At 42.1% G+C, this 23,715-nt stretch overlaps 2 protein-coding genes across 3 annotated transcripts in view; one reads left to right on the forward strand and one right to left on the reverse strand.

Annotated features, from left to right (window-relative positions):
* Nucleotides 1-11,061, reverse strand: part of Tsen15 (tRNA splicing endonuclease subunit 15) — a 212,719-nt gene extending 201,658 nt beyond the window's left edge. Inside the window, exons 1-3 of the mRNA XM_031384687.1 lie at nucleotides 10,845-11,061; nucleotides 8,197-8,278; nucleotides 7,760-7,895 (exon numbers count right to left, since the gene is read on the reverse strand). Of these exons, the coding sequence (XP_031240547.1) occupies nucleotides 7,760-7,895; nucleotides 8,197-8,278; nucleotides 10,845-10,970 (344 nt within the window). The 5' untranslated portion in view covers nucleotides 10,971-11,061. The remainder of the gene's footprint in view (nucleotides 1-7,759; nucleotides 7,896-8,196; nucleotides 8,279-10,844) is intronic.
* An 8,218-nt stretch (nucleotides 11,062-19,279) lies between these two features.
* Nucleotides 19,280-23,715, forward strand: part of Colgalt2 (collagen beta(1-O)galactosyltransferase 2) — a 121,020-nt gene continuing 116,584 nt past the window's right edge. Inside the window, exon 1 of one of the 2 annotated variants that reach the window (XM_031384729.1) lies at nucleotides 19,280-20,191. In XM_031384729.1, the coding sequence (XP_031240589.1) occupies nucleotides 19,932-20,191 (260 nt within the window). In that variant the 5' untranslated portion in view covers nucleotides 19,280-19,931. Of the gene's footprint in view, nucleotides 20,200-23,715 lie in introns of both variants that reach the window. The other variant, XM_031384736.1, reaches the window with a different exon arrangement.

The following is a 23,715-nucleotide window of genomic DNA, read 5'->3' on the forward strand; positions in this document are numbered from 1 at the left end:
AGGTTAGAGAATTAACTCCAGGGCTGTAAAGGAGGTTTTGTTCTCAGAGCTGAGGGAAATCACTGCCACATTAAATGGAAATTACCATCTCTGAGCTCTTGTTTATCCCATTTGGTGGTGTGGGAAAATTACCAAGTGTGCTTTCACGGGAATAGAGGACAGAACGGGACCTAGCTACTGCCTGACCACAGTTGGGCAGTCTTACAAAGGTTCCTGTTCAAAACATGTCTAGTCTACTTTGAACATGTGTTTAATACAGAGCCATCATCTTCCTAATCAAGACTTTATTCTTTTTTTCCATTATAGGACACTGTATAAGCTCATAAAAATATTTACGTCAACAGGCCATTGATACAAAAAATATGCATAACATAAGAGGCTCTGAAGTTATACTTTAAAAATAAGGTGACAGTTAAGACACACTGAAGAATAATAATTAATTTTCAATAATTAAACCTAACTTAGAAACCAGAGAACTCTACATATGAACAAAAAGGATTTCTCTTCTACTTAGTGAAATCTCACAGAGAAAAATCTCAACTAAAGAAAAGGGTATGTTGATAATAATCATAGCTGTTGATTATCAGTAGCAAAATTTGATGCAGCTGGCAGACTTCTCGTTTTGGTAATTCTTCACAGGTGACCTCTATATGCTGAAAAGAGGAGATTGATTATTAATAACTTAATATAACTAAAGACAAACTCAACACCATTTGGCTAATGTCCTGAAGCCAGATTATTTAAGCCTTTTCCATAAATCTTAAATTTGATTTTTCTCAAGTGACCTTAAAACAGAGACTGTGGAATCTTTAGAGATTTGCAGTGAGAATGAGAATCTGACAAAAGTATTACTCTTAACTAAAAATGTTGAAATAAAAGGCACCATGAATTAAAAAATCATATTAATTTTAATTCACAGATCCTTCTGTACTCCATAGCCAAGTAGGATTATACTGTGGTTCTATCTATAAAAGGCACTGATTTCTTCATCAGCCTTAGCATGCTATAACAAAGGGCATCCTGACAAAATCCCTAACTTTGAGCTCTGCAATAGCTCAAAATTCTGTGTTCCTCCATGTGTTCAGCCATGAAGCCTGAAGAAAAAATGGCAGGGAGAACAGACTACCTCTTTGGGAAGGAGGCCAAAACTTCCCAGTTTAAAAACAAAAAACAAAAACCAAGACAGCTGAACTCTCAGTGAAGATTTGCTTAAGAATCAAGTACCTGTTTTTTTTTTTTTTTTTTTTGTTTTTTGTTTTTTGTTTTTGGTATTTTCGAGACAGGGTTTCTCTGTATAGCCCTGGCTGTCCTGGAACTCACTTTGTAGACCAGGCTGGCCTTGAACTCAGAAATCCGCCTACCTCTGCCTCCCAAGTGCTGGGATTAAGAATCAAGTACCTGTGTGGCTATTCACCTCACTGGGAAGTCATTTTAGTCATTGCTAAAATTAAAATAAATAAATAAATAAATAAATAAATAAATATGTGAGCTTACATTTTTTTCTTTAGGGTTAAGAAAAAAAAAATGTCAACTTAAAGATGTGGCCAGAGTTGGGGTTTCATCAGCAAGCAGCAAACCCCAGCAGAGGCTGCATGAGGACATGTGTCCTGATAATGAAGGGGGCCAAACAGTAAAAATCATTTTATCATTTTGAGGCCAGACTTCACGCCTCAGATAAGTGGCCACTGAATAAACTTATAATAAAAGTCATGCTTTCAGAAAGGAGTATTTTTAAAGTACAAAGTCATAATTTGAGAGGAAAAAAAGTAGCATTTATATACTAAATCTCAGCAAGATGTGGAGCACATGTCTATCTATAACTCCAGCATTCAGGAGAGTATGGCAGGAGGATCATCAACCCGCTAGCCTGGGCTACAAAGTGAGTGCCAACGTAGCCTGGGCTATAGAGTAAGACCCTGTCTTGAGAAAAAACAATTAAATCAAAATACTAATAATGTTTAGAAATGACATAAAGAAACTTACACCGCATGGAGACAGAGGGTGAAAGGGCAGGGTGCATATGGGTGAGAAAGAACACCATGGAAGGTAAGGATATCAGAAGGCACTGTGGATTGCCTTGTCAGACTGGTGACCTTTGTCAGATGTGCAGTTACGACAGAAAGATGGGAAATGGTGAGATTCTGTAAATGAATGGCAGTGTCCAGACATATATGCCCCTCCACCTCTCTCTCTCTGTAAACTCTTGAAAGGACATATGGTTAACATACATCCTTACATTCTTTACTGAATTACCTATCAAGTCTCACACACTGAGTTCTGTGGACCACGCACTGGGCTAGGCAATGAATGAAGTGAGGTCTTCCCGTCTGTGGATCTAATACCAAACATTGCCTATCAATCAATGTGCCAAGAGTAGTAACCTAAGTCCAGAAGGGAGACGGTAGCTAGAGCCACAGTGAGGAAGCTGTGGCAGAGACGGGAAGAGACTGAGGTTCTGGGCATAGTTTAGAGTAGGAGAGTGTTTGATTACTTGTCATCAAATACAAGGAATAGCAAAAAAATATACAGTCAGTCTCTCTCTCTCTCTCTCTCTCTCTCTCTCTCTCTCTCTCTCTCTCTCTCTCTCTCTCTCTCTCTCGTGTGTGTGTGTGTGTGTGTGTGTGTATGCACATACTTGTGTGCACACCCGCTTCAGAAAGAACAAAGTTGCTATTTCCTGACCTGGAGAAGTCACAGAAGGAGCAGATGTAGAACAAATCAGCTCTTTTTGCCATGCTCACTGGTCACCTTTTAGACCATGGCAGTCTGTCAAGTAGAGTTGCATACATGAGTCTGACGTTCACAGTGCCAGTTAAAGTGGAAATATGGAGATAGAAATTGTGAAGGCATCAATGTACTGATGACATTTAACCATGGACAGAGGAGTGAGCCTGAAGAAGACTGAGTCCCAGAGCACAGCGACACCTAGAGGCCAGGTACTTGAAAGGGTTCAGCAGAGGTAGAGAACATGAGGGAGTGACCGCACACCCCCACTAGCAGCATCTTACACCCTCACAGGCTCGTCCATTCCTGCTAGAATCCCTATGGAAAACAATCGAGCACCACCATAGCTGACTCACTTTCTCTTTCTGGGCCTACTGCTGTTTCCTAAAGACCCCAGGGTGACAAAACTCCTGCTCTAGCTTTCTCTTACCTCTGAATTCCTTTACTCTCAAACCCAGCTCTCCTCATTCTTACCAGGCTGCTTCTCCTGGAGAACTGCTGCCCAGGAGCGTGACTTTCTCTGCTCCACTCCGCCTCACCCCTCCACTCCTTCTCATCTCCCCAGCACATCTCTCCCTTGCCCCACCCGTGCACACACACATGAACTTGAAGACAAAATACAGAGCCCTTACCAGGTGTGAGTAGCTGCTGCCTCTGCTATTACTACATACCCGTTCACAACCAGTCATGGTTCTCAGGCTCACACAGGCTCAACAATCTGTTTCCTCCATGACTGCTGCTGAGAGCCTCCTTGTCCATCTCAAGGTCTGTACTTCTTTCAAATGGCTTGTCATCCAGGGAATGCTCCCAGACTCCCCATCCCCTCCTATACCATTAGAGACTCCTGTCTCCTCCTCTGCAGTCTTCTGAAGTACTATAGACATGTCCCTCCGCATATCATCACACTGAGTACAATCTGTCCCTCTCAACTCTGGATTCTGGGCATCTCATGTGAAAGGTCTGTGATACTTTGTACCCTGGACCCCAGGCCTCCAATATTAAGGAAGAAAATCATGAGCGATCTGAAATTTACCTTCTTATCCTCTCCCCAAACCAAAACATTCTCCTACTCTGCCTTTCAATAGTCTATAATTACACTCATATTAATTTATACTCACCATATTTAATGGTTAAAAATATGATTATTTACATCTTAACATTGTTATCATTTTAATGTAAGAACAGTAAACACAATTTTAATTTTCTCTATACAGCTCAATGTTTTAAAATATCATCTCCCTGAAAATCTATTAATTCAACTAGCATGCAAATAATTTATCCATTTATATTGTGTGGGAAACTGCTGTGATATCTTGCAGGGACAACACTAATAGCTGATAAAGTACTTGTGTAAGTAATCATGTCACTTAAAGAAAAATCACACATGAAGGGACCAGAAGAGTATGCTGAATGTCTTCTTCAATTATTCTCTCCACATTACTCCTTTAAAATAGACTCCCTCACAGAACCTCACTGTTTTGCTAGGCTTGCTGGCCAGCAAGCTCTCAAGATCTGCATGTCTCTGCCTCCAACATTGGGGTTACGGGCACACAGCTGGCTTTTGACATAGGTGCTAGGGATTTGAACTCAGGTCCTTAGGCTTGCACAGCAAGCACTTTTATCCACTGAGCTATGTGGACTCCCTCCCCTCAGCCCTGAGAAAGAATGCCATGGGGCTCAGACTGCAGCTGCTTAGCAGTGGAGTGAAAGGCCTGAGATCAAAGACTGCTGACAACCAGCTCACCTCTGTTGGAATTGCCTTTGAAGTCCCTTCCTCAGGATCTCATGTTTATGTTAAAAAGTTTGATTGTTGTTGGTTTCATTTTTTGTTTTTGTTTTTGTTTTTTGTTTTTTTTTGCCTTACTATAAAAACACTCTGCACCCAAAGTAAAGTACACCTTGATAAAGCTTTCTTGGTGTGCGTCTCTTTGTCTCTCCCACCCTCTTATTTCCACAGCTCCTCAATAATCTCCAGTCTGAGACATCCCACGAATATGTGGGCTCCGCTGGCCAAACCCCAACAGAGCTACATTCCCAGTCTTCATCTTTAAATTCATCAGCTCTATGACCTCTGTGGAAATCTATGACTGTGAATTCATACACTGCTTTGTCTGGGGAAAAGCACTCACATCCACAGGCATTTACTGAAGTGTTATGTGCACTCCTTAGATCCCTGAGATTCATTTAAGCAGAACACAAGCTGAGGACACACCACGTTAATTTATTATTTCACAATGCAGAGTAAACATTATCTAGGAAATATTGTAAATAAAAAGAAATAATAGCAAACAGACAACTCATATCCATCAGCACAAAATCCCCACTTATTAGAAACAGATGTTTTGCCAATTTTATTCTTCCAAAGGAGAAGAGTAATTAAAGTTAAACTAGTATTCTCAGAAGGATACACAGGAGTGTGTGCACGCGCGCGCACTCGCACACACACACACTCATAACCTTCTGAGACTGAAAATTGTGACATACTACATTAGCTATACTTGAATGACTGTGGGTCTATATTAGTAATAGAATGAAATGTGCCTGCCTAGTGCCAGAAACTATGAAAACAAAGGCACCAGGAACAAAGCCTGGGAAAGCAAGTAGGAAATGGACACAAAAAAGGCCAGAAATGTACCCAGATATAGTGACATTAAGAGCTGATAATAAGAACTGCCCAGAACTATTAACTTTTAAGGAATCAGCAAATATACACTCTATAGCATAAAGAATGAGCCATGTAAATACATCTATCTGTTTGCCACTCAACACTCAAAACAGCGAGACAGTTAACGGTTTAAACTGATATAAAAAGGATTGTTTGTCTACACTACAGACACATTCTGTAACTGCACTGTAGTTAACAGGTAATACATGCCAGCTACCCAGTTTTACAAACTCCCAAACTCTGAATGTACACAAGGAGTTATTATAAATACATATGAAACTATACCCCAGAAGCCTGTTTATGTCTGTGGTTCTCTGGTTTAGTATGCTTCCCATTCCTTATTAATAAAAACAGTATTTATGGTATCAGAAATACAAGGCATTAAAGAACAAAAGTTGTAAGAAGCTAGCAAACACAGCTTCAGATGGCACCTTGAAACAGTGTGCTCTGTGATATGTGACATGTCATTGTTTCTAACAATATGGGCCAGGCAGGATATTCTTAAAGTTAAATCAGTGTTCTTGTTAATACTTCAGTCACTTCCACTCACATCCCAAAATAGTTACTGAGTTGCGCTGATAGGTCAACTGTCATAAAGTAAGAACAGTGGTCATTCCTCTGAGAGAAGGAACGAGCCATTCCACACACTGGGAAGAGCTCTGAGAAGGCCTGAAAAGGTCATGCTTATGGGAGTTGGAATGGGTATTTTATGAAATTCATATATGGAACTATGAGGTCTTCTGAATGGATTTTATTTTATAATAAAAGAATCTTTAAATTTCATTAGAGAAAGAAAAACAAGGGGCTGGAGAAAAGCTTATCCACTACAAAGCTTGCTGCAAAAGCATGAGGGCCTATGTCTGATCCCCAAAATCCCCACTAAAACCCACAACCCCAGAGTTTGAAAACCAGTGCCCTATCAGAACAGTGTCAATAAACTTTTCCTGTTCTAAGAGTAAATCCTTCTCTGTACTCCATTAGCATTATTATTCAATTACCTAGTAACAAAGGATACAGTCAGTCTTCAAAACACATTCAATAAAATATTTGACAATTTTGTTCTTACTCCACTCTCCCACCCCAATAATCACCAAACCAGAAAAAAACTGTTTTCCAAGTCAACATTTGATGCTAGAATAAATATTACTTTCATGAAGATATCTTGATTATTATGGCATCTCCCACAATAAAAGTTGCTCAATGACTATATAGTGAATGAGAATTTTACTATTCTAAACAATATTATCTGACAAATGGTATTCATATCATGATGAAACAAAAATAAAAGTCAATAGCTAGAAATACACAGACTCACTGGGACTTGCTGTGTTCTTCAATGATCAGAGGGCTACTGACAAAGTCAGGGAGGAAATTTTAAAATTTCAAATGAAAACACAACTTAAAAGAACTTAGGGAGATAGCAACTAGTAAGAAGAGAGCACAAAGCTATAAGTGCTTCAATGAAAAAGTGAGGTCTCACATAAATAACTTAATGATGTACCTTAGGTTTTTAGAAATGCAAGAAAAGCCAAACTCAAAATTAATAGATGGAAAAATAATCAATGAAATGGAAATAAAACATGCAATAGACAATGAGCCAATGATACTAAGAGCTTATTCTTTAAAAAGATAAAACACACAGTTAATCAAATTAGGCAAAGATGGGGAAGGGCTGAACTAGTAAATCAAGAGATAAAAGGATGATATTATGACAGATACTAAAAAAATTCAGAGGCTCATTAAGGAACTATTCAAAAACCTAAATTCCAAAAGATTGGAAAATCTAGAGAAAACTGATAAGAAATTTTGTCTCCCAAACTTACTAAACCTAGTAGATATAAACAACATAATAAATCCGTAGAGAGCTTGAGAATGAAGCAGTAATCCCCAACAGCCACACATGTCTTCACTGTGCATGTGGAGTCTGGGAACTCCAAGGGGTGGTAAGTAAGGAAATGATGGGGGACTCTGCTGTAAATGAAGGTGACAAGGGCTATTCAGGAGAATAGAAGCCCTTTTTCTCCTCTGTCATTTTTTCGAACACAGAATCTCTTGTAAACCTTTTAAAAATTAAAAACAGACCTTTACTTAGAATGCCAAGCAAGAAATGTACCTTAAGCTAGACAGAAAGAAGATGATCATAAAAGAAAGGATGGGTACACAGGATTATACTCAAATTAAGATGTTACTCATTAAAGCACACCTTAAAAATGGCAAGGGGTGGGTTTAAAAACTAGAATATACAACCAATGAAAGAGTATTAACAAAAACATAAAAAGGACAAAAGTGAAGAAAAAAACAAGAAAGAAAGAAAGCCCTCAAAGAGTAACAGGCAAGGGTCTATTAAACTAAGACAAAGTCCTCACTCACCTGTTATGGCTGAGGGAAGCAGAAATGGGTGTAGGCACCACCGCCTGTACTCCTTCCCCTTCGATCTCAGTGCCAAGCAGGCAGATGAGTTGTAGTTCTGGTATTCCTACACAGTTTACTTCATGCCAACTTTTACCTGAAAGAGCATCAAGAATGACAAATGCATTCATTCAAAAGCAAAGATAAGCATTCTAAACTTCTAATATTCAATGAGCAAACTGCACTTGTAATATCACCTCCTCTCTTTGTTTTCTCTAATCTTTTCCATGACTTAGTAATTCCCAACATAAATGAATAAAGAAATGTAAAGTTAACTGGCAAAATTAATAGTAAATGAAAAAAATGTTTGCTAATTATATGTGAACAATCGTATACGACAACCCAATCCCCCAACCTCCCCACACCCAATAGCAAACCAATATAAATAAGCCACTTACTCTCCATGAGATCCAGGTAAACCAAGAATGCTATATATACTTGGGTGGCATCTCCTATATCTAATTCCATCATTTCTAAGTACTGAAAATTAAAATGTAATTGTTAAATAGAGAAGAAAATAATAGCCCAATATTTTCTTTCATTTAACAAATATTCCTAAATATATGCATATAATATATATATATATACATATATGGATACAAATATCTTCCAGATTTAATGGAAGTTAAAAGAATCTTATCCCTGCCTCTAAAAAAAAATCTACAATTGTTAAACACATCCAGGCAGCCTCCCTCCCTGCATCAAAGACACTACCTTACCAATCACAAAAATCTAAGAATGTTCAATTCCTTTATAGAAAATGCAAGAATATTTACAGATAATCTGTGCGATCTTTCCATACACTTTAAACCATCTATAGGTTACTTTAAGTGCTACATAATGTTTAGAAATAATGGTAATAAAAGTCTGCACAGGTACAGTGTAGAGGAAATTTTTTCAAATTTTTTCATTTAAAAATTAATTGGCAAATTCTCCAATATGGAGGACTAGCTATACTTAAAACTGATAGGCAAATGACAATTCTTAAAAGTGTATGAGTTACAAAACAATAACAGAATAGGTCAGAGGAAGTGTTCTCAGGGATGGACTGGTGAATGTTTCATGACAGGATGGATGCAAAGTAAGCCCAGTAGGACTTGAGTGTATGGAGAAGGGTAATGGTCCAATGTGAGTAATTATGGAAAGCAAGAATAAGCTACAGATGTCCAAGCCTATAAAGAATCACTAGGATACACTAGGAGCAGAGAAAATTTAGATTTTCATTGAGCTATGTTATGGGATGCCTCAATTCCTCTGGCATCTCACTTGCATATAGAAAAAAATATCTGCTAAATTATTAACAGTTCCTGCTCTTGAGTGGGAGTTATTTAATTGTATTTTAAAGGAACAAATTACTTCTTTCAAACTTGCTGGTTGCTATAGGAAAACCTAAGAAATCTACCCCTGCAGGGAAGGCCCTGGCAGAACAAGCACAGTGGGACAGGTATATAGACAGAGTTCATACACAGATCAGATATTTGCAGAACCATGATGGGGCAGACCTAAAGTCACCATCTCCACTGGCTGCATGGTAAACGTACGGGTTCAAAAGAAGGGCTTTGTGTGCCCCAAATCTCAAAATGTGCTTGACAATGGTATCAAGACATAACTTTGAGTTAGACTACAAGGTCTAATTTGTTGATCCTGGAAGAAAAAAAAATATCAACAGGAAGATTTGATGGCTTATACAGCCATTAAGTTCAGTGGGAAAAGGATCTACGAGTAAGAAAACTGTCTAAAGGCAACATCAAACTAGATGGAGTTTCAAAGGGTTACTAATAAATACTTATATAATACTTTTTATGTGTCAGATTCCTTATAAAAATTACCCTATGAGGTTAAGTACTACCATTGTCCCCTATTTTAAACGATGAGACTGTGATTAACTGAGACAGGTCAAAAGATTGAAGCACAAACTACAGTGTAGTCAAACGAGTCAAAGCAGATTAAAGTTTACCAACTTTACAACAGAAATAAGATTCAAATTTAGGAAGTCTGAATTGGCACCCATGTTCCTAGTCACTGTTGATGCCTTCTCTGTTTCCCTCTGCCCCCTACCCTGCCATTATGGAAACTAGTAACATTCCCATGCTATTCATAAGAAAACACCAAGCTTCAAGAAGTGGGGAAAGGTTCCTTTGTTTGTTTGGGTTTTTTTTTGTTTTTTGTTTTGTTTTTTTCGAGACAGGGTTTCTCTGTGTAGCTTGGCTGTCCTGGAACTCACTCTGTAGACCAGGCTGGCCTCGAACCCAGAAATCCACCTGCCTCTGCCTCCCAAGTGCTGGGATTAAAGGTGTGTGCCACGACAGCCCGGCTTTTTGAAAGGTTCCTTTTTTAAGATTTGTTGTTACAAGTATTTTACAAGTATTCGCTTTCCTTGATTGTTTTTGAGACTCTTATCCAACTTAGTAACTCTCACAGGGGATAGTTGCCATTTTATTAATGTACCAGCTTTCATTCATTATCAGCTGACTGCTTGTGGCTTTACGCATACAAGTCGTCAATTTCTCAAGCAGAGACAAGCAAAGAATTATCCTTATTTTCCTTGATGCCAATACATAATATACAATGTTAATAGTTCTCTGCCCTGTGCAAGAACTTAAACTTTCTAAGAAATCTGAAAAATTAAGATTCTGCTCCCATACTGAATCAAGATGCACACACTTTGGGCACAAGGCTAAGTGTAATGCGACCGTGCCTAAATACGTTATTTGCGGCCTCCTAGATCTCAGCCGTAGCCCACACACTGTTTTTGATCGTTAGCTGTGGACTCAGTCCATCTCAGAAAGGACTATCTAGTTAAAAAACAACAACAACAACAGGTATTAATGGAGGGCTCAGCAGCGGCCTCTGTTAGTCTATACTATGTAACTCATATAAACAAACAAAAATGACACTGCGGGAGACCGGTGGCCGTGCACTCGGGGTTCCTCCCACCCCAGCCCCGCCGCGAGGCTGGAGCATGTCCTCCACTGAGACGCGGGCCAGAGAGGGAGCGCGGTACCGAGGGCCGGGTTGGCGCCCTGCTGGCCGCGCGCCTCCTGACCTTAGGGTGTGTGCCCATCCAGGCGTCCTCGGGAGCCCACGTGCGGGCGCCGCCGCCATCGCGAACGGGACCCGGGCCAGGCCCGCTACAACCCGGGGTAGGCTCGGAATCGCTGCGCTCCTCCATGCCGCCCGCGCAGAAGGCCGTGGTGCACCTCAAACCCCGCCCGGCCAGAAGCAAGAGTCCTGCGCGCGGGAGTTCCGCTTCCCGCTGCGCACACTGGGCGGAGAGTTGGCAGGGCCACGCCCCCTGTCCGGAGCTCGCACCAGCGCGGAGGAGCTCCGCCCCCATCCCGCCCTCTCCTCCTCCCCTCCCCAGCGCCTCCAGTCTGGGCAGGTTGTAGGGTTAGGGAATGTTAACTAAAAACCTGAGTACAGAATCCTTCAGCCCTTCGTAAACTCGCGCTCTCGCTTGAGAAATGAAGGATTCTTAAATCGTCTTTGCCTTCAGATCCTGATCTTCAATTCCTGGGAGCAAGGAAAGACCCCGTTCAATGCCCTGCTGTCGAAGTTTAAAATAAAAACACTGTTGTAGAGCAAGCCCATATGTCAAGATTAGGAAAAATCATGAGGCATTGAACAGGTATTGAGAACTAACGTAAACATGTGGCTTATAACCCAAAGATGAGAACCTTCAGATGGATGGGTAGGGCATGGCAAGTGGGTTTGGATTTACCCTGAGTGAAGAAGGAGCCACTGGAGGTCCCAGGTATTAAGAGGCGTGGTTACAAAGCCACTATATTAACCATGACCAAAAAGGCGTCCAAAATTAAAAGTACCAGGCAAAAGAAAACCTGTGATTCAAAACACAGTAGATTAAAGCATCTTGTGTTGAAACAAACAAGACTTTGATGAGACCATCACAACCATCAGCAGTGAAGTAAAACCAAACAAATTTTTAATGGATGGAAATCTCCAGAGTCAAATCTCAAAAATGAAAAAAAAAAATCCAAATGGGCATTCTGTAATCCAAGATTAAAGTTTTGGAAATAAAGATTTCCAGTGGGTGATTTCTGACAACCAAAATGGAATTTGGGGGGAAGAGCAGGTGAGGTCGCAGGTAAGAAATCACCAGAGATGAGCAAAAGAGTGAAATTTTATTTTTGTAAGTGTGAGGGTGGGAGGGGGGCAAAGTGCCAGGCTTGGTTGTGAATGCTTATAATCTCAGTATTCAAGAGGCTGTAACAGGTGGATTGAGATGTCGAGGCCAGCGGAGTCTACAGAGTGAGTTCTAGTTCAACCTGGGCTACATATCAAAGCCTGTCACAATAAATGAACACACAGAGAATGAACAAAGCCTTAAGGATTTGCCACATGTTAGTGGAATAACAAGGAGAATGGAGTAGAAAACGGTGAATAAATTGATGGCCAATTTTTTTCACAATTTTAATGAAATAAATTTGCCAATACAAAATGATAAACAAATATCAATTAAATGAGACATGAGTGTGCGTTGTTGAAGAAAAGAAAAAGAGAAAACCTTAAATGTATCAGAAAACTAGCTATAAAAAAAACTCCACCGACAAAGATTCATATGAAATCATTATCTTTGCCTCCACAAAACAACTACTGACATCCTCTCTGAAAAGCAAATAGTACTAAAATTAGGAGGCTCCCTGAAGCAGCAAACACTGACACTAATTTAAGAGATTAGAGATGAATAAACTCTCTTCTCTGGCTCCTCAAGACTTAAATCAGTCAAAGAGTTAATAGCATGTGATTGCTAAACTGAGACTGGAGATCCTGGAACTCAGGAAGAAGATCGAAGGAGAGTAGATTCTTTGTGAACAACATTCAACACCTGAAAGGGAACTGGCAGACCATGTGTATGTGTATGAAACCACCAGCACTAGAGAAACTGAAGCAGGGACAATCTGAGGTTATAGCCAGATGGAGAAACGGCACAGAGTGGTAATAAATTGGCAGTTCTGTAGATAAAGAGAAGCATATATGCATGCTTAAATAACTGGTTTGGTAAATATGAAAAGTTATCAAAATCAATTCATACCCCCCCAAACATTCCATCTCTGTTCTTGCTTACCAAAAGGGGGGGGGGGGTCGTCATGTGATCAGAGGAGCTAGAAGGCTGCAAATCTGCAGGGCAGGCTGGCAGTCTGGAGCAAACCCAGGAAAGAGTTGATGCTACAGCCTTAAATCTTTACAAAGGCAGTCTGGGAAGGAGTACAACTTCTTCCTTGTGCTGGAATCCCATCCTCTCCCCTTAAGGCTTTTAGTAGATTGGATGAGGCTTAGCCACATAACAAAAAGAAATGTGTTTAGCTTAAAACTTACTGAATTGAATGTTAACGATATCTAAAAGAAAAATAACTCACAGCAGTCTCTATACTGTTTGGACTAAATAATAGGGCACCCCTGCCTAGCTTTGTTAACACCTAAAATTAATCATGGGAAAAGGAGTCCCAAACTAAATAGAGACATGAGCTTAAAGCTCAAACTACTGATGCTGCTCATCCCTGGGGAGAAGAGCCAAGCATATGATAAGAAGGGACACAGTGGGTTTCATGTTGGTGGCCATTATTTGTTTCTTGAGGCAGGTGCTGAGCACACATCTAATTGATAGTATTGACATTAATGAGGGCTTGGGGATTATATTAGTTTATGATATAGTTTGTATGTATAAATACTTTAGGAACACAAAGGGATGATATCTGTAAATAAAAAGATGTAGATACACATCTTAAATAATAGCTGGCTATGAAAAATCATCAAAACTAAGTCACAGTCCTCCAAACATCTCATCTCTAGCTATGTAGTCAACATCCGTGTCTTAGAGTTTCATTGCCATGAAGGGACACCAGGACCATGCCAACTCTTAGAAAGGACAACATTTAATCAGGGCTGGCTTACAGGTTCAGAGCTTTAGTTCATTATCATCTGAAGTGAAAACTTAAGGGTTCTATGGAAAGTCAGTTGTGTTGGGTGGTGTTTTGCCGGGGCAAACTTGTGAAAGAGTGTTTTTTTGAAGTGGACACAGGTACAAAGTTAAGACCAACTCTAGAAGAAACATTTTGCTGAAGCAAACACAAGTGAAAGTATGTTCTGCTAAAGCGAACACGTGAAAGGGCATGAAAGGGCGTGATGAAGGATTCTTCACTAAGGACACACATGTATTGTTCTGCCTTACACTGTGTAGTTGAGCTGCATTTGTCAGGACTCCATAGAGAGAAACGCACCAAAAACTTCTGGTGGTGTGCCACAGCTTCTTGGTGCTTCCTTGGACTCAGGCTGATTTGCAGAGTGATGTCAGCTGACACAGACACACGTCCCGAGGCAAGACCCGTGGAGGACACATGGTGTTGAAGGGTATAAATAGGACTTGATGGACAGTGCAGGAAGCTGAGCTAGGCTTGCTTATAGAGCTAGCTGTGCAAGGCATTGTGTGGATCTCCATCTTCACTGATCTTCGCTGAGAGAGGCACAGCAGAAACTTCTAGTGTTCCTGGTGGTCCCCTCTACTGATCTGTGCTGACGCTGAGGCCCAGCTATTTCTACTAGGTCATGCCACCATTACTGATTCAAGTCTGGTATCCTGATACTGCTGAACTAGACTGCTGGTGTATCCATGATGTGTTTGTGAGTGGATTAAGCTGCCGCCGCTAATATGTGAACTGAACTGCCAGTTTCCTGACAACACAGATGGGAGTTGCTCCAAATACTCTTTCTAAACAGGCCCACTTCCTCTGTATCCTTTCTTTCCCATTACCTCTTGTCAGTGGTGAGCTAGAAGGGAGGTTAATGCATTTAAAACCCATCGTTAAAAATAAACGTTGAAAAAATTAAAGTTGCAATCATCATGGCAGGACAAACGATGGCCTGCAGCCAGGCACATTGTTGAAAGAGCCAAGAGTTTCAGATCATCTTGATCCAAAAACAGCAGAAGGAGATTGTGTGTCATACTGGGTATAGCTTGAGTATATATGACTCAAAGGCTGCCTCCACAGTGACACTTACTTCAGTAAAGCCATGCCTCCTAATAGTGCCACTCCCTATGGTTAAGCATTCAAACACATGAGTATGTGGGGCTCATACCTATTAAATCTCCACAATATACTTCCAGTGTGAGTGTTCATCCTCTCTAAAGAAAGCTAACTATAAATACACACTAAATACATGAACATTGAAAATAAGGTATTAAAATTATTCCAGGGACTGGAGAGATGGCTTTGTAAGTAAAATGCTTGCTGTCCAAGCATGAGGACCTGAATCTGGGTCCATGTGAAAGCTGGCAGAGCATGATGTGTTTGTAATCCCAGTCATGGGGGAAAGTTCTGCTGGAAAGACCCTAGAGGAGTGAATGGTAGTGATTTGTATAGGAAAGACTTTATGTCTAGCTTTAAATGAAATGTATAGTAAATCTTTGTGTATGGCGTTAAGTGAAACGTTTCAGCAAAGCCTTTGCCATGTTTGGGTCAATTAGTAGCAGTTGTTTTGAGACTGTTTGAACCTTGAAGAAATGTTGCCTTTCTAGAGAATCTGCACTTGGTGCTTTGTGAGAATTTGCAGCTACTACAGCCTTGGTCCCAAGACAATCCTGGCAAACCTGGAGTTCTTACTTTTGATTATGGCTAGCCATGGTCAAAAGGGACTGAGACTTATATGGGTTGTCTGCTCTCAGGGGCAGCAAGGGCAAGATAACTTTGGTAGTTGGAACCTTTCCCAGCCCCAATTAACCTTGTATAATGTTTTAATTAAGTAACTGGAGTGAGCTAGCTGGGTGTTAGTCTTTTCCAAGAAGGCCAAACCCTTCTGCTCCTTCAGAAAATAAAGGCTTAGCATCTTGGTGAGTTTCTCTCTCTACAACCAACATCAATCAGTAGTGAACTCCATGTTCAGTAGATAGCAACTGAAACAGACAGCTGTTGTCAACCTCTGGCTTCCACATTCATTGAAAAAAAAAAAGAGCTCAGATAAGCTGTAAAGGTAACAGAAGGTAATAAAAAGGTAATATGGCTTCTTAGTTTTAACTCACTTGGTTTGTAGTATGATTAACAAATGAATATTAAACCAAGTATTCCTAACAGTAAGGGGATTTTTAGTTTTGAAAGTTGACTAGATATGGTTTGGGAGAGAAAAGAAAGACAAGATAACACTTCTGAGAAACCCTTCTAAAAGGTTGTCCATCACTACCACCCCTGGCCTTGCCTTCCTAAGCTGCTGCCCATCGTACTTCTGCCACAGTGCTTCTAATAGATGTTTCACTCAGTATCTTCTGCAAGTGGATGAGTCTCTGAGAGTGAGAATAGTTCCTGAGGAGGATGCAGGGAGAGGAAGCAGATTTTAATGTATTAGTTATAAAAGTATAAACACCACACAAAAGGGTTAGAGCAGGAGACCCAGATTCAGAGATTGAAATTGCCCTACAGACTACATGGACCAGGTAAAAGGAAGAACATATGGAAGTGACTAAGACAAAAGTTGGTATCAGGAGTGGGATGTTGCTGTGACAGGCCTAACCATGCTGTTTGTTGGAGGACTATGGAAGACTTTGGGTCTTTGGATTTGAAAAGCAACTGAACACTTTAAACATGGCTTCCTGGGCCATCCCATGGGAGCATGGCAAATGCTAAGAGCAATGTGAATTATGATTACCTGGCTCAAGATATTTCAGAGGGAAATATTAGTATGTGGCCTAGAGACCATTTTTGTGATACTTTGGCAAAGAAAGTGGCTGGTTTTTGCCCTTGAAGAGTTTGGATTAATGGCATTGGCAGAGATTTCAAGACACCCTAGTATTTATTGACTGTGCTGTGTGGTTATTAGTAGTAAATTTTATGCAAATCTATAATGAAAAAGAGAAAGCTGAGAAAGGAAAAATATAAAAAGTTTGAAGAACAAAGGGCATCAGGAAGTGAAGTCTCAGTGCCCAAGGAGATAAATCTAAAGAAAAGCCTGATTCTTCATGGAACTAAGGGAGGGGTGACCTCAACTTCTGAGGTTGAGACCCCACCCCGCTAAGCTTCCAACTTGTGAAAAGGAATTAAAGAAAAGTTTAAGCAATCAAGGAAGCCACCAACAAGAGAAAGCTAATATAATTGGAATTTTACAAGGGGTCAAGTTCTAGCTCCATCCAGCAGCATAATCTGGCAACTTTGGCCATATGGTTCTGACTTAAGAGCCAAGAATAAAGAAAGGGAATCTTCCTCAATGGCTGAGAAAAACTGCTGAGGCCAGGCATGAATGAGGGATGTCCCTGTACAGAGGCCTAGAGAGTGTGTGAATCTGTGATTGGAGACCTCAAGGTGCTGGAGATGCCAGAGTTGTGAGAAGCCTGCCATGGAGGACTGCAGACTGAGAATGAAGCCAAGCCAGGAGAGAGAAGAATGTTAACAGTCAACAAAGCTGAAAGGGTTTGAAGATCTAAAGAGTGTTTTGACATCAGACATGGAAAGACAGAATTTGAAGGTTTTTTCCACTGGTTTTAAGTCTTGCTCTGGCCCAGTATTTCCTCATTATGTTTCTTTTCCATATATGTTTTTTTTTTCTGCACCATTATATGTTAGAAGTATGTGATCTGATTTTTTATTTTGATTTTGCAGGGTGTTACAATTAAGAGATTGCCTTGAGTCTCAGAAGAGACTTCAAACTTTGTGCTTCTAAATGGTGTTGAGATTGTGAGAGACTATGGGAACTTCTGAAGTTGGACTAAATGTACATCTCTGTATGATGGGTCATCAAGCTAATGGGAGACAGGGAGTATAATGTGGTTGTTTGAATAAAAATGGCCTTCATAAGGTAATATATTTAAATACTTAGTTACCAGGTGTACTGGCTGGTTTTGTGTGTCAACTTGACACAGGCTGGAGTTATCACAGAGAAAGGAGTTTCAGTTGGGGAAGTGCCTCCATGAGATCCAGTTGTGGGGCATTTTCTCAATCAGTGATCAAGGGGGAAGGCCCCTTGTGGGTGGTACCATCTCTAGGCTGGAAGTCTTGGGTTCTATAAGAGAGCAGGCTGAGCAAACCAGGAGAAGCAAGCCAGTAAGGAACATCTCTCCATGGCCTCTGCATCAGCTCCTGTTCCTGACCTGCTTGAGTTCCAGTCCTGACTTCCTTTAGTGATGAAGAGTAGTTTGGAAGTGTAAGCTTGATAAACCCTTTCCTCCCCAACTTGTTTCTTCGTCAAGATCTTTGTGCAGGAATAAAAAACTCTGACTAAGACACCAGGAAATAGATTTGTTTAAAAGGACTAGAAGGATTGGGAGGTGTGGCCTTGTTGGAGGAAGTATTCACTGGGGATAGGCGAGGCTCTCTCTCTGTGCATCAAAGGATAGCTCTCAGCTACTTCCCCAGCATCATCTCTGCCTTCTACCAGGCTCCCCCTATGGTGATAATAATTAAACCTCTGAGACTGTAAACAAGGCCCCTGTAAACAGCTAAATGGTTTCTTTTGTAAGTATTGTCTTGGTCAAGGTGTCTCTTCACAGCAGCTAAGAGAGGAAGGAACTTGCAAACAAGTAGAATTTAAAGAAGTCAAGGAGTGGAGCTTACTTGACAGACGTCTGGAAAACTGAGAATAAAACAACAACAACAACAACAACAAAAGATCTCCCATTTGTAAATACCAAAGTCTCTGTGGACTGTGCCAGAAGAGTCTCAGGGGAGAAAGCTGGACAAAATCACCTTTTGCTATGGCAGAAGTAAAGGTAGATTAAGAAAGAGAGGAAGGCAGTGTTGACTCCTCTTTCACAGAGCTTAACCAACAGAGTACCACTAGAAGACAAAGGCTGTTTATTTTGTTTCAGAAACAGGGATTTGCATAGCTCAGGTTACATGGCATCGTGATATGTAGGTAGCTAAGATTACCTTGAACCCCTGATTCCTGTCTCTACCTCCTTAGTGTTGGAATGGGGAGCTTGGCCACCATGTCTACCAATGCTTATAAAAAGTGTTTGTTTGTTTGTTTGTTTGTTTTAGGACATGGGAAGGGGCTAAGTTTTAGGATGAGAGAAGGGAGTTGCTAAAAATGGACCAGTTGAAGATTTGGAGAGCAGAGAGAGTTGAGGCCTCCCAACAGTTATGGAGAAAAAATAAACAATCCAACCAGTAAAAGACTGCGTATCAGAGCTGAGGGCTGGTTGTCCTGGCAGTGACAGTCACGAACTTCCAGACCCCCAGTTCAACCTGCACACATGGCAAAGGCTGTGGATTTCATGTCACAGTTTACTCTGGTCCCTGTGTTATCTTCAAAGTAAATAACCTCTAGCCGAGTGTCCAGCCGCTTGCCAGCCGACTGTGCGTGTCTTCCGACCTTCATTTTCTCTCTTCTCTTTGACATGTGTTGATCTTCCCAGTCTTTGTCAGTTTGGGTGATTAAGGGGCGAGGGGGATGTGAATCTTTTTATCTCCTCACTTAGGAAGGGGCTCCTCGGGCTGGAGAGAGAGCCCAGCTGTTAAGAGTTCTTACTGCAACCTTTCTTGAAAGAAAGAAAGAAAAGAAAGAAAGAGAGAGAGAAGGAAAGGAAGGAAGGAAGAAGCAAAGAAAGAAAGAATAGTGATCCATTAGGACCTATTACTTTCAGGGTTCTGATTTGAAGTCTAAAATTCTACAAGTCTTCAAATTTTCAGAAGTTGTGTGTCTATGGAAGCACAAGCATTCTGCCTCTGTAGAAGTTATAACATTGTTTCTCACAGTCCTGGGTGGTTGAGGAAACATCCAGTTTTAGAACTCTAATATGTCAATATGTGCATTATAAAACCCTGGATCTATCGCGTCACTGTGAAGGACTTCAGACTGCGGTTTGCAAAAGCAGAATAAATTTTCTTGGGATTGTACCGTTATGTACACACACACATTGGCAGACAGAGCCACACCTCACAGCTCTGGAGGAAGCCGCAGACCTCAGCTGTACAAGCGCAGCCTGGACTAGGGGAACTTCGGATAGATCAGCCTCAAAGGCGTCGACCTGTCCGCAGGGCGGAGCGCGGGGCGAGCGCGAGTAGCAGGGAGTCTGGTGCTCAGGGGACTCAGGCCAGGGCTGGGCGGCGGCGGGTCCCGCGAGCTGCATAAGTCGGTGCCGGTGCGTGCTCCCGCTGTCCCGGGGCAGCCGCATCCCCTGCGGCTACGGAACATGGCTGCGCGACGCGCCACGGTCGCCTGCACACTGTTGCTGCTGTCCTCCGCCCTGCTCCGCCGCGGCTGCCGGGCGCGCTTCGCCGCAGAACCCGACTCGGATGAAGACGGAGAGGAAATGGTGATGTTCCCCGAGTCGCCCCTGCAGAAACCCACGGTGTTCGTGGCGGTCCTCGCCCGCAACGCTGCGCACACGCTGCCTCACTTCCTCGGCTGCCTGGAGCGGCTGGACTACCCCAAGAGCAGAATGGCCATCTGGTGAGCGGGTAGGAGTCTCGGGCCACCACGGAGGAGGAGGGCAGCCTGCTGCTCACACTTCCCTCGCTGCCGGAGTGGGTCCTGGATTGAGAGAGTGTTGGGGCTGGGAGGGAGATGAGAGAACCTATGGGCGAGAATCCGGTGATCTTGACTTTCCTTAGCGCCCTCCTCTGCCTGGTTTCTACCCGGAGAGATGTGATACACAGAACTTAATTAACTAAGACAGGAAAGGGGTCCGCAGAGACTTGGGAGATGGAGAATGAGGCACCCTGGCTTGCAGGTGCTAGGCTCCTGCTCCCTGAATAACTTGGCTCCTGGTCCTCCCCTGGGCTCTCTGAACTCAGGGATGGAGATTTTAGAGCTTTGTTTGGAGTCTTTCCAATCTCACCACTCTGTGGGCTTGTCTTCCTTGGGAGCTCCAGAAGGCCCTTAACAGACCAGCCTCCTGGGACACGTTCTGGCTGCAGATGCAAACTGCAGCGAGATGCTCTGGGGTTTACGCTGGGAGCCACCTTTGGGAGGATAAACAGTCAAGTTTTGTCTTCAGGCTAAAGAGTTCTATGCTTGGTCCCTTTGTGTTTGCTGTGGATCAGGACAAGGAATCAATGGAAGTCTGTCCCTTCCTCCTGTAGACCTCAGTCCAGTTCCACACCTTTAACCCCAAGCATTAGCGGTGGAGTTGGGCAGGCAAGCTCTAGATGGTCTGCAGAGAAAGTAAAATCTAGCCAGGGAAGACAAGCTGTCGATTGGCAGGCAAGCCACCCTTATCCCTGAGAATAAAAGCTAGAGTCATCCTGGAATGTTTTTTGGAAGGAGCTATCTCCAGACAAGACATATGCTAAGGCAGAGGTGGGTAGAGAGGGGGCGGGGAGTTAATTGGCAGCCTAACAGTACCTGGTAGCAGAGGTACTGAGGTTCAAAAGCAAACAAGTGGCACAGTACAGCTCTGTGGGCTCACTGCTTCCCTATGCACCCTGCCTTACGTGACTGCTTCCACGGAGAAAAGCATGTTATGTGCAAAGAAAGTGGGAATGTTGGTAAGCCAGATTCGCACCGTGAGTGTGTGTGTGTGTGTGTGTGTGTGTGTGTGTGTGTGTGTTTTAACCACTTCCATGCCAGAAGCATTTCAAACCTCAAGTTTCGTCCTGCTTTCTTTGCAAAAGAAATCTTCTACATATGGTTTTGGTTTTTATGTGCTATTTAAGTTTCAAAACCGTACAGTATTTACCATAAGGAGTGAGGAAGGGGAAAAGCAAGTACTGAGACTCACTTAAGGCCACAGAATTAACAAATGGTGTATTGACAAAGGCAACATAAAGAAAGTTCAAGGGTGTAGTTCACCATGGTGAGAAAGACTTGGCAGAAGTATGAGATCACCGGTCCCATTGAATCCACAGGCAGACTGCAGAGAGATGTTGGGTGATATTCCACTTGCTGTCTCTGGTTTACTCAGCCTGGGACCCCTAGCCATGGAACAGCGCCGCCTACAGTCCGGGTAGGTCTTCTCGCTTCCCTGCTGGAAGCAACTTCATAGCCGTACCCAGAAGTGTCTTTCCTTGGTGATTTTAAATCCAATGCAATCCAGCTGACAATGAAGATAGGCCATCACAAAAGATAAAGCTAAAATCTGACACACGAGCTTGTCTACAGTCTGCTTGCTCTTCAAAAGGGAGGAAGGTTAGGAACAAGATACAAGCAAAATTTACAGACATCTATAAATTACAAATTAGAATATCTGAGAATAGCTTATGTAATTGGGACTACATGTTACAGAGTCCATACACATTGATTTCTCATAAGTATGAGAGAGTTGGAGTAATTGAAAAAATTCTTCCTAGCTGACGTTCTATATAGACTTTGTGATATAACTGGAGTCAACAAGCAGCCAATGTTTTATCCTACCTTCCATGGATGTTCCAGATCACATGAACTCTCATGTTCTGCTTAGATGAGTGTCATTTGTAGCCTCTTTCTCCTTATCTTCACTTGCAGAGGGCTGGCCAGTCTGGGCCTCCCTCAACCCATGGGAGAAACGGGGTCCTAGTCAGGTCGACAAGGTGTAGGTGAAGAAATGATAGCAAAGACGACATATGAAGTACAGAATCTGAATGTATTTCTTAAAAATGGCATCAGACTTTTACAGTCATTACAAAAGAGAAATGAAAAATCTGGCAGCTCAGCAGTTGAGGTACATCTGAGGCCACCTGAAACTGGGTCTAAAGCAGCCACCTCTTCTGGACAGGCGCTGTATCCCCCATGCCCAAGTGCTCTGGGCCCGGGAGGGGGACGGCTTGCTGTGGACTGCGTGAGGCTCGAAGCTTGAATCTGAATGAATCTAAGTCTAAGTCCTAGTCCATCTAAATTTAAGTATGTGTGCAAAGTGAAAACCAGGCTTATATAGTATGCAGAAAACAGGGTGAATGACAAAAATCACATAGGCAGGTGACAGTCACATCACAGTAAGATCACATAGGCAAGCGATGGTTACATCAAGGTCGGTAAGATCAGGTATCCAGGTGTGAAGAGCAGTGGTGCCCTCCCCGCTGGGGCTATTTTGGTATTCCCATGATAATTCTCTGGGTCTGCTGGAGGCAAGCACCAGGAAGTTCCAATCTAGCAGTTCCTGAAAATGCCCTTAAGTGAGGGAAGCCCTTTGATTACTCTCTCAGGTAAAACAGTTCTGTCTTCTGTGGGACTGCCCTGAGAATTCTAACTATGTTAACAGTAAGCAATGGTGCCTGACTTCTGTTGCTAACTCTGAGGACATCCTATCTGATAAGGCAGCTTCCTTGTGAGAAATTCCAAGCTAACGACAGCTTGGTAATAAATTAGGGTATATTGGAACGTTGTGCTAGCCAGGGAACAATGCCCTTTTTTAGCCATTTACAAATCATTTCTTGGGGTTCCTTTATGCCTGAATAAGAAGGCATGTTGACGATTGGAAAGACTAATCTAGAACACATCTGAGTTAGGAGATGTCAACGACTGACTGAATACTCAGGAGGCACAAAACTCCCTTTAAAGTCATAATGCCTCTTGTCCTTGATCAGGCTTTTAACCCTGATATTGCAGATGTTATTGGAGTAGATGAGCAGACATGACATTCACTTACAGTCTGTTTCACTGTACTTATCCTTTACAGACAGCATGAGAAGACTACCAACACTTGGTGAGGGTGGGGCAATCTTTGCATTAGTCTCTGGACACTCTTGGTTCTAACTAAGAAACTTGGTTCTTTCTTAGAAGCCCTATACAATATCAATAGGAATGACAGTTCTTAGGGGGCCAGAGATATGGCTAACCCTAACCCTAACCCTAACCCTAAGTGGTTAAGAGCATTTGTTGCTCTTGCAAAGGACTAAACTGCAGTTTGTTTCCCAGCACTGTGTCAGACAATTGATGGCCACCAGAATCTCCAGGTCCAGGGCATCCAATGCCTCATTCTGTCCTCCACAGATACACACCCACATGTGGCCACAAATACACAGAGATACAGAAAAATCAATAATTTTTTTTTTTTTTTT

Source organism: Mastomys coucha, unplaced genomic scaffold (assembly GCF_008632895.1).
Source record: "Mastomys coucha isolate ucsf_1 unplaced genomic scaffold, UCSF_Mcou_1 pScaffold1, whole genome shotgun sequence".
Classification (NCBI taxonomy): Eukaryota; Metazoa; Chordata; class Mammalia; order Rodentia; family Muridae; genus Mastomys; species Mastomys coucha.